Source organism: Polistes fuscatus, unplaced genomic scaffold (assembly GCF_010416935.1).
Source record: "Polistes fuscatus isolate 324 unplaced genomic scaffold, CU_Pfus_HIC Scaffold17, whole genome shotgun sequence".
Lineage (NCBI taxonomy): Eukaryota > Metazoa > Arthropoda > Insecta > Hymenoptera > Vespidae > Polistes > Polistes fuscatus.
Genome location: NW_025113075.1, coordinates 3,716,839 through 3,727,779, shown reverse-complemented (window position 1 = coordinate 3,727,779; position 10,941 = coordinate 3,716,839). Strand labels below are relative to the sequence as shown.

Here is a 10,941-nt window from a genome sequence, read left to right as displayed (position 1 = left end):
TGTCGATGAAAAAATATTATATCTGCACGTACGATGATGGAATTATTATATCTTCGATGTTGTTTTGAATATTGTACCCTGAATATAAAAAGAACTTCATTGAAATGAATTATAATTATTATCTTACGTTTCACATTGATTCGACAGCTAGATAAATATCACGAATTTGTGATAACATTATATAATACATGATTATTAATTTGATTTTAACTGGTAGTTGCATAATCAGTCCGAATATATTATAACAGAATTTGTCTCTCCTTTTTTAAAGATTTCCTTATCGTCGGGAACACGCGTTGCTGAGAAGCTATAACTATAATGTTGTCTGTAAAATTAAAAATGGCTTTATTGAATTTGTTCACATTTGATTATGACATAGGAATATACCGAATACAACGTTAAATATTCTATAATAATACTTCTTTAAACAATTAAAAAACGTATAATACAATTATATATATGTATGTATATATATATATATCCATATATATATATACTTTCTAATATCTATAAAAATACAACGCAATTCTATAAAAATACAACACTAATTGTCACTGGTATCAAAATCTAAATATGGGTCATTGGAAGAAGAAGAAGAAGAAGATGGATGTATTTAAGAGAAATGTGTGTTAATTCATACATCTTACCATAGAGAATGCATAAACTGATATTCCTTGGTTGGAAATTAATATAAATCACTCATTCAGGCACTCTATTACACTCGGCTAGTACTATATAGTCAGTACGGATGAATAGACAACAAAAAAATGTATGACTTTATCATACAAATAATTTGGCACATTGGTATTTTCAAGTTTCTCTTTCTGCACGAAAATCGTAGCAAAACTGAAATCAATTATTTCAATTATTAACCTTTTGTTTCTTTTTTTTTTTTACTACATTTTGTTAATATAGAAAGAATATATTTACATATATATATATATATACCTCTTTGTCCAAATCTTTTTGCGTCCACATTTTGATTGTAGGAAATTTATACTGGAAAGATAAGATATAATTTAATCGATTAGATATACTTTTGAAAAATAAATGTATTAACGCGTTAAGCACCAAGCATCTTTTTAATTGAACTTTCTGTTTAGGTCACGACCATCCATTAAAAAAATATAATAATCTACGTGAACCTAGAGCAAAAGTCATAGCGTGGTGTTTAACATATTAAAAATAATTTGATACTTGCTATGGCAGAATCAGAATGAATATTAAGACGAGGATTGAGAACGAATGGGACTCCATCTAAATCGGAAGAACCTGGCAGTGTACCATAAATTGGTGTGGAACCGATGACTGAAGTGGTGGGAGGTTGAGGAGCTGGTCTCGTAGGCCTCAATCTCGCACTAGGACTTAACACTTCGTAATCCCTATCATTGGATTCGTCTGTATCCTTTCCAACGAGAGCTGCTCCAATTTGAGAATAAATACCATTATTTGGTTTGGGAGAAAACTTGGGTTTGGGTGGCCTCTCAGGTGGTGCTCGATGAGGCGTACCATTTGAAGGATTTGGAGAAGCATTTTGCATTAATAGTTTACTGAAATAAACGTATCAAAAATTAATATATATATATATATATAATAAATTATAATATATTAATTAATATTATAATATTGATATATATATATAATAATAATAGTTAATATTATAAATATTAAATTGTTCGATATTTCTTCTAAAACTTATTTTCACTTACTCTATGTTAATATAAGATTGAGAATTTGGTTGTCCGTTCGTTATATCCACAGTTTTGTAACAAACGCATACTCCATTTATTACGCTGTTTTATTAAAAAACATAAATGTGTTAATAATCTTTCTTATTATTAGTATAATAAAACTACGCGTGCAAGGATTTGGATAGATAACAAAATGTATAAATAACATACCCAGCTGCGGCAAAACCGTTGGGTGCCATTTTAGACGCTTTATGTACAATTCTACTACATATAATTATATCGGTTACAGCTTTAGAACACAAATCCTTGTTTTTCATTTTATAACACAATTGTTTCTTCCTCCATGCCTTCTGCACTGCAAAATTTAGTACATTACATTATATTATCACTCTTTTGTTTTCTTTTCCTTTCTCTTTTTTTTTCTTTTTTTAAATACATACAACGTTTCATTTGAACGTATTAGAAAAATATGCTCACTGGAATCTATGGTATGGGAGATAATACTGTATCCTTCTGGTGGCATTTCTCGTTCATTGATAATGGTGATATCTTCCACTATGCAATGGGGTGAACCTTCCGTCTTGGAAAAACATATATATCTACCTTTCTTTTTGATAAACAATCCGGTCTCTCTCCATAAATCTGCATCAGTGTCTTGATCGTACGTTCTAGAAACCTTTGCAAACGAACAACGTAGAAATAAAATATAATATATTATAATTATATAAATATAATATTATTTATAATATATTTCATTGTTTAACTTACTACTGTAAAATTTGGTGGACATTTTTCTACGTCCTCAATAATATTAATGGCAGTTATGGGTCTATCATCTGGCAGAACGGTAGATAATTGATGTACCAACATTTTACTACCGCTTTTCTTTGACATCGCTGTAATCTACAAAATGAATTTATTCTTAATTATTATTTATGAATAAGTAAATAATTATTATCTTAAGTAAGCGAGTAGAAAATTTGATCTCCGATTATGAATGATACAAAATAATTTAGAGTCGAATAAGAGAATGGGTATTGTAACTTATGAATGAAATTGTACGTACTTTGAGATGGTAAAGATACATTCTAAATAACTTGACCTTTCGTCCGTTTCTACGATCGATAAAAAAAACAACACGTAATACTCTAAATATTATCTTTAGATATAATTCAATGATGAATCATACATTTAGGGATTTTAATTTAAAAAATAATATAGAAAAAAAATATAAATAAAAAAATGTAAAATAAAAGAAGTTGTATTTATCTTTTGTTATGACGTCTCTCTCTCTCTCTCTGTAACAGCGACAGGACTTTTCTTATACGAACTATTTCAACGTTTATATACAATGCTAAAGCTCCGATATCTATAAATAAATTTACGCAATAGACACTTTTATTTATTCTTTTTAACTTACCTTATTTAAAAAGATTAGAGCATTGAAAAATTTACAATGGCCGCATAGTCGGCCAGTTTTCTTTTCTACCAGCTCTTAATTAACCGATCAATTAGCTCCAATGAGAGCGACACGTCAGTTTTCTTTCGAACAACTCCAAACCCCCTAACTCTGTCTCTCACGACAGTGCCACTACTTCGTTTCGTATCTTTTTCTATGCGATTCTACCAAGATTCAAACTCTTGTTGAAGAATAAGTATCCTTAGTACAGGTTTTCTTCTGTTAGGCGTCGCTAGGATCGTTTATTAATCATTGTTACCGACCGAGTCATATATCAAATTACAATTATTATCAAATATTTATATATATATAATTTGTTTTTAGATATAAACTTATTTTTCTTACAATTTTCATTTCATATATAAGAAAATTAATATATTATACATAGAAGAAAGTAAAGAAAATTAATTGTAATGTATATGACAAACATACTTTTCCGCCATATTTATATTTAGTACGGGTTTGTTTCTACTAGGGTTCGCTAATGTCGCGGTTACCGACCGAGTCATTTTTTAATTTAATGTTATCTATTATTTGTATAAAATAATATTTATATGTAATACTTTATTAAAAAAGAGAATTATGCTTCAAATTTTTAATAAATTATGTAAATGTGAAAATGAAAATTAGATGTAGCATACGTGCCATAACATTCTTAAGATATCGTAAACATTTGACATAATTTTAACTATTTTGTAAACAAATCTTAACTCGTTTGGGATTGATAAAATCAATGTCATGTTAATCTTTTATACTATGTGTAAAAAATCTTTATAAAAAACAGTATTCTTCGATTTTTTTTTTTTAACCATGCTACAACTAATTGTTATTTTTGTTTAATCTAAGTTTAGAAAAAGTATGAAAAAATAAAAGAATTACATGTCCATTTATAATTACATCTGTGTGTGGAGATTTTCGTTTTTTTTATTAGATGGTATATATATTATATAATATGATAAACATATTAACGGTACGATTTTTGGTACCGTGCTCTTGCTCCCGGACCACCAAACTTTTTTGGTTCGCACCTCCTTGGATCTGCGACCAGGAGAGTACGATCGTATTGAATCAGGATATCTTTTATATCCTTTTTACTTGCTTCATCGACATCTACAAATGCAATACATTTTAACATATTATTATAGTAAAATGAATAAAAATAAACTATACTTAAATACTTAATGCATACTAAATGTTACTTACATTTTTGATAATAAGCTACAAGAGCTTTAGAAATAGCTTGACGTATGGCATAAATTTGTGCTACGTGACCACCTCCGTTTACTCGAACTCTAATGTCAACACCAGCAAATTTCTCCTACGATGTTAAAATATTTGTTAAGACAATAATAAAAACAATTCACATACAACATTTATTTAATAATAATCTCAGGATTCTTGAACTATATATCATGGTTGTTCAAATTCGGAATAATTGAACATCATTGTGAACAAAGTTAACAGTTAGATAAATTTTAATCTATAATTAACTTTAATTTATAGTTAGTATCCATCACAATATATAATATTAATATTATTATTAATACACGAATATAAATAAAATAATAAAAACTTATTCTGGTTTATTTTTGTTTTGTTTTGTTATTTTTACCTTTCCAAGGAGCAGAATGGGTTCTTGCAATTTATATTGTAAGACACGGGGTTCAACCAATTCCAATGGTCTTCCATTGACACGAAGAATTCCGCGGCCACGTTTACAATATGCAACCGCAGTTGCACTTTTCTATTAATATAAAAAAATATATTTATTTATTAATAATAATTAAATAACACATTAAGGAGTATATTCATGGCGGGTTAAATTGTATTAAATTATGACGCTCACCTTGCGGCCGAAAACTTGGACGGAATGAATCGGTTCCTTTTGTTTCTGTACACAAATAAAAAAAATGATTCAATTCATTAAAAAATAAATAAATATTGAATAAATATATACTAAAATAACGTATTTACCTTCTGCATCTTGTTTGACACGTGCACTATCTTGCAAAAGAAATATTAGAAAGGAAGTAAATTCTCTTTATAGCAGTGGTAACGCGGTCCGAGTTACTACCTTAATCAAATATACAATTATATACAAAATGGAAAATCATACACTTCTGGTCTGGGAAAATTCAAACGATATTATTTCATTTTTTGTATCCATAATTTATCTAACAATTAATATAACATAATAATATTTTATAACAAATATTAAATAAATATATATTAATTAATTCATAATTGAGAGAGAACAATTGACAATTGAGTATATTATTTTGAATATACAATTATATACAAAATGAAAAATCATAAACTTCCGGTCTGGGAAAATTCAAACGATATTATTTTATTCTTTTTTGTCCATATAATTTATCTAACAATTAATATTAATTATTAATTATTATTATTAATTTTAATTAATTCATAACTGGGAGAGAACAATTGACAATTGAATATATTATTTTTAACTCGTAGAATCTTTCAACAAAATACAAGTAATTAATTAGCATGAGTGTTTTGAAAAAATGAAATAAAAAATGTTATTTTTTGATTTTTTCAACGTATGATTTATACAAGTACTGACAAACCTGAGAAAAAAAAAAGAAAAAAATAATTGTATGCATCATGCTGCTGCCTCTGTTGAAAGAAATTGGAAATAATAAATTAATTCAGGGAGGTAAAAGAGAACATGATGGCGGCCAAAGTTGTACATAATACTAGTTAAATTCATTTAAACGGGGCCGTCATTAAATGTTCTTTGAAAATTTAAATCTATTAATAGTGGGAAGTCTATGGTTGCTTAGAGGACCATTCGTCCGTGAACAATGGCCACAAACGAATCTGGTGTTACCATTGATGATGGTATAGCAGAACCTGGCATAGAACCGGGTGCGTCTGCTGAAACAATGCTCGTTACAACAGATAGCTTTGAGGAATACGAGCAAGAAATGAGTAGCAGTATTGACGACAGACAAATGAAGGAAAGTACGATGAGTACTATATCTGAAATTCAGGACGATGTACAAGACATTCCAATAACACCAACAGATAAGAGTCCTCACGAGTTAAAAAAAGATGAATCTTTAGATGAATCCGATGTGGTCAGTTGTTAGCGTACAATTAATTAAGATTTCAATATTATTATTTTCCCTCCTTTCTTTCTTTATTCATTTTTACTAATAATACGTATTCCCTCAGGATGACATCGCTCATCGTTTAGGTCAAAGTAGTTTAGAAGCGGATCCGTTGCGTTGTAAAATTTGGTTAGCCCAAAGGAAGCATGTATTTATATTGAGTCAAGCTGGAAAGCCGATATATTCTCGATACAGTTCGGAGGATAAATTAGTTACTCTAATGGGAGTTATGCAAGCTTTAGTATCCTTCGTTCAAGCTGGCAGCGATATGATTAGATCTGTACACGCCGGAGACACTAATTTTGTCTTCTTTGTTAAAGGACCATTAATATTAGTCGCTGTTTCCAAAACTTTGGAGAGCGTGCCTCAACTTACTTTGCAATTAACGTATGTCATTTTATTTGTTTTACAAGGGCAATATCAGAACGCGAAGTTTCAGATATTTTGAACATTTTATATCTGATGTTGTATCTGATGTTGTCCTTGTTAGTTACTACATACTTTTGTTATATACAATTTTATTTTTCTAGATATGTATATAATCAGATAGTTTCTGTTTTAACTCAATCTCAATTAACACGAGTATACGATCTACGAAGGAACTTTGATTTGCGAAGGTTGTTGAGCGGCAGCGAAAGACTGATAGATCATTTATTAAATTTTATGGATAGAGAACCTGCTTTTTTTCTTGGAGCTATTAAATGTTTGCCTTTACTTCCCTCGATGAGGGCTTCTATAACACAAACTATTATACAAACTTGTGGAAAAATAAAGGTACAATTATTATTATTTTATATAAATTATATTAACCATTAGAATTATTTTTTCAAGCAATCTTTAAAAATATTGTCTCGACAAATAGCAAGCTGCACGAGTATGTATTAATTGTACATCACGTTCATCGATAAGATAACACTTTTCTATGAGAAATCTAAAATATGCTGCTTGAGACTCAAACGGTTAAATATATATTGTTTTAATAACTTAAATACGATCTATAACTATAAATTACATTTTTCAGAATTTGGTCTTTGCGATACTTTTGGCTAAAAATCAATTGGTTACGTTAGTCAGAATGAATAAGTTCTTTTTACATCCGGTGGATTTGCATTTAATACAAAACTTGGTTGATAGTTCGGAATCCCTTAAGACTTTTGAAATATGGACACCTATATGTTTGCCAAAATTTGATGCCAACGGTTATATGCACGGTCATGTTTCGTATCTGGCTGAAGATTGTCAAGCATGTTTGTTATTACTTACTGTCGATAGACATGTATTCTTTGTACTTTCGGAAGCTAAACAAGTAAGAATGTAATGTTTTAATATTAATTTTATTTTAAAGTAATAATTATATATATATATATATATATTTATATAATAAAATATTTTCATTAGAAAATAGTGGAGAAGCTGAGAAGAACAAATTGTTTGGAAGCGATAAATGAATCTATGAATAAAGCACCTATTACGACTGCGGATATTGGCCTACCTGAAATGCGACATGTTTTATACAAATGTAAAAGCACGGCACAATTTTGGAGTCCTGGTCTTCAACCTCCTTATACCACTGATGAAGAAATAGAACGGTAAAATAAATCAAAGTTGTTAATACATTAAATGTCAAACCAATCCCTGCGGACCAGCTTTTGACTTTCCGTTCAGGTTGACAAATCATCGTGAATTGAATGGAAAGCTCAATAACTAAAGCTTTATGCTTAACACGTTACTTAAATATTCAAAATTAAAATAATTGTTATTAAAATTGATATATTATTGATATTTTAGATTACTCGGTCAGTATCAATGTTTGCATCACAGATTACATTCTCCTAGTCGACCACTTAAATTAATCTTTCAACAATTAGATAAAGAAACAATGTTAGCTTGGGTAAGTCGTATTAGAGAAAAAGAATTACATAGAAGAAGAATTTATAAATATTAATTAATAAAAATGAAACGAATTTCAGGTAACATCGGGTTTTGAAATTTACGTAACGTTTGAACCTCTGGTTACAAAGCCCGACGCAATCGATGCAGTGAGTAAACTATTGAAATGGATTAAAAAAGAAGAAGAAAGATTATTTATATTAAATTCACCTACTTTCTAATGAACTGATAACATTAGTATGAAATCCTAGTCTAAATTTAATCGAAATTACGTAATTTTCATTCAGCGTATATATAATTTTTCGTGATTGAAATTCTAATTAAACGTATTTTATCATCTAATTTAGAAAACATTTTTATTAATTTAATTAAAAAAAAAGAAAAGAAAAAAAAATATTATGATTCCTCTAAAGTATAATAATGACAATCTGCAATTTTAAAGCAGTAGTTTTGGTCGTGCTTTTAAAACTGAGCTCACCACCAAAACCACGTTTTGTTAAAAGTACCTGGAGATGCGCTGATACTTTGTCAAAGAAGTTGTATTATTTACAATTGTCTTTAACTATGTATATATATATATATATATATATACACATATACACACATATACATATACATATATACATATATACATATATCGTGATAAATATTTTAATTGTTATAATATAAAATTCGAACTATATATATATATATATATATATGACTATTGAGAAATATATGAATTTCTATGCAAATGTATATATATATTCGATGATGAATAATTATAACAGAGATTGTATTTCTAGTTAGGCTAAGCAATTATTTTAATATCCATATGTATATACATGTATATGTCAAAATGTACTTGTAAAAGAAAAGAAAAGAAAAAAAAAAAAACAAAATAGAAAGAAAAAAAGAAAAAATGCATGATTGCATTTTCGGTATGGAACTCGTATTGAAATTTTTATACGAACGTTAACGAAGTGGTAGTATCGTATTTGATACTTTACAAATACGAACACGTCTGTGTTTTAAATGCAATATGAAAATTCTTTTTTCTTTTCTCCTTTTTTTTCTTTTTTCTTTCTTCGAATATGATTTGTACATAATTATTATATAAAGAAGTTACACCGTGTACTTGGAAAGGCGATCATTTTATCTGGATGAAATATGTGAATGTAAAAGTAAGCTACCGTGTAGCGTTTCTATGAAAAAACTTGAATATCATTAAAAATTGATGTTTGTAATTATTGTTATCGGTCAGAATCAAGAATATAGTAAAAATATAACGGCTGTAAAAAGATGATTGATTTATTTATACGTATCTTCAAAATAATATTAATGTAAATTCTTTTACGCGCAGTCTCTCACACACACACACATAATTTCAATGCCTAGTTCTATCACGGTCTCTTCTTCTATCCCTTTCCCTTTCCCTTTCTCTTTCCCTATCTCTATCCCTATCTCTGTCGTCTCTCCTATGTCTATCCTTGTCCCTGTCTTTATCTTTGTGCGAAGAGGAATGAGTCTTTGGTGATTTACTTCGTTTACGTTCTCTCCTATCTCTGTCCCTATCTCTACTCCGCGATCTTTGCTTTTCTCTATCAGATTTTTTGTCAGAACGAGAATGCCTCTTATCTCTGTCTCTGTGACGTTCTCTATCTCTCTCATGATCTTCCGTTCTCTTGCGATTTTCTTCTTTGACAGGAGGTATGTCTTCATCCTCCGACGTCTCCAATCCTTCATCCATGTCATCTTCCAAGGCGGATACTTTTGCTTCTGCGAAATGAAATGTACAATGATCAAATATCTGTAATACTTTATGATTAATACTTTATGAATATAATAAACATACCTAATTCATTATTTTCTTCCAAAACATGTCGCTTTTGTATCCTTGGTAAAATCACATCGCACGATCTCTCTTCTCGTAGAAGCTCGTCTATGAATTCATCCATGTGAATCAGCTCGTAAAAACCTTGCTTATTTTGTTTCCTTAATTTTCTGTTATCGTTGAACAATGGTTCCAAATATTTGTAACAATCTAATGAGGAACCTGTTAGTCGCATGTAAAGTGCACCTAACGCTCTGACGTATTTAAATTCTTCATTCTTTATAAATTCCACTATGATATCTTTTTCTGGCTGTATTTGCAACATTTTTAATATTAAACATAGAAATGGCGTTGGTTTGACGTTTCCACCGTAAACTCCGCCTATGAATCTAAATAAAAAAAAAAAACAACAATACAAATTATCAATTAAAATGTACATATAGATTTTTGAAAGTTGAGCGGGGAGGATTGAGAGGTTAAGTTGTTTTACTCACTTTAATTCCATGGCCTTGTCAACAAGTAATTCCGCAGTTAGGGCGAAACATTCTTCCTTCCAATATTTCGAATCGTAAACTCGAGATCTTATTATTTTTTCAACTAAATATTGCGGATTAGTACCGCGAATTGATTTCGCGTCTTTTACCGTGCGGTTCGCCATATTTGTTAGTTGAGCTACTCGCCACTGGCGGTGCTACTTTCGTTTGTCTATCAGACATTTCGTCAATGAAATTAACCTAAACGTCTATGCGATAATTAATCAATGTTTGTTTTCTTCGACTAATCGAAAAAAAGCTTTGAGTCCAATGACTGATTCGTAAAATCATTGACGAATCATTTTTACGTAGATACATATTTAACAAAATGTATACAAAATCGACTAATTCGTTTAAAAAATTCGTGAAAACAAAGGAATCCATATATTTGAGATAAGATTCGAAAAGAAAGTAAAGA

The 10,941-nt window shown here is 29.3% G+C and overlaps 5 protein-coding genes across 13 annotated transcripts in view; 2 read left to right on the top strand and 3 right to left on the bottom strand.

Annotated features, from left to right (window-relative positions):
* Window positions 1-10,941, top strand: part of LOC122515069 (fasciclin-1) — a 763,302-nt gene that overhangs the window by 388,678 nt on the left and 363,683 nt on the right. The gene's annotated exons all lie outside the window — the stretch shown is intronic.
* On the bottom strand, window positions 96-3,323 carry LOC122515082 (multivesicular body subunit 12A). Of its 3 annotated transcripts, XR_006303205.1 has the most exons (9): window positions 2,758-2,853; window positions 2,460-2,594; window positions 2,169-2,367; window positions 1,902-2,046; window positions 1,710-1,793; window positions 1,202-1,550; window positions 949-999; window positions 648-846; window positions 96-325 (listed from the first exon to the last, which is right to left on the bottom strand). XR_006303205.1 is itself a non-coding variant. In XM_043632266.1 (8 exons), the coding sequence occupies exons 2-8, from the start codon at window positions 2,583-2,585 to the stop codon at window positions 811-813; spliced, it is 990 nt and encodes a 329-aa protein (XP_043488201.1). In that variant the 5' UTR covers window positions 2,586-2,594; window positions 3,112-3,323; the 3' UTR covers window positions 611-810. The 3 variants fall into 3 exon arrangements, 2 of the variants coding, with proteins under 2 accessions (XP_043488201.1, XP_043488200.1); XM_043632266.1 differs by lacking the exons at window positions 96-325; window positions 2,758-2,853 and adding an exon at window positions 3,112-3,323 and having other exon boundaries at window positions 611-846; XM_043632265.1 differs by lacking the exon at window positions 96-325 and having other exon boundaries at window positions 611-846.
* On the bottom strand, window positions 4,033-5,220 carry LOC122515091 (40S ribosomal protein S16). Its single transcript, XM_043632276.1, has 5 exons — window positions 5,125-5,220; window positions 4,997-5,041; window positions 4,763-4,894; window positions 4,354-4,468; window positions 4,033-4,260 (listed from the first exon to the last, which is right to left on the bottom strand). Exons 1-5 carry the CDS (start codon window positions 5,131-5,133, stop codon window positions 4,115-4,117), a joined length of 447 nt encoding a protein of 148 aa, XP_043488211.1. The 5' UTR covers window positions 5,134-5,220; the 3' UTR covers window positions 4,033-4,114.
* On the top strand, window positions 5,801-8,519 carry LOC122515077 (vacuolar fusion protein MON1 homolog A). The gene is made up of 7 exons (XM_043632256.1): window positions 5,801-6,254; window positions 6,352-6,674; window positions 6,818-7,061; window positions 7,309-7,593; window positions 7,686-7,876; window positions 8,076-8,178; window positions 8,258-8,519. Exons 1-7 carry the CDS (start codon window positions 5,979-5,981, stop codon window positions 8,396-8,398), a joined length of 1,563 nt encoding a protein of 520 aa, XP_043488191.1. The 5' UTR covers window positions 5,801-5,978; the 3' UTR covers window positions 8,399-8,519.
* On the bottom strand, window positions 9,469-10,675 carry LOC122515083 (pre-mRNA-splicing factor 38). Its single transcript, XM_043632267.1, has 3 exons — window positions 10,485-10,675; window positions 10,012-10,379; window positions 9,469-9,935 (listed from the first exon to the last, which is right to left on the bottom strand). The coding sequence occupies exons 1-3, from the start codon at window positions 10,646-10,648 to the stop codon at window positions 9,544-9,546; spliced, it is 924 nt and encodes a 307-aa protein (XP_043488202.1). The 5' UTR covers window positions 10,649-10,675; the 3' UTR covers window positions 9,469-9,543.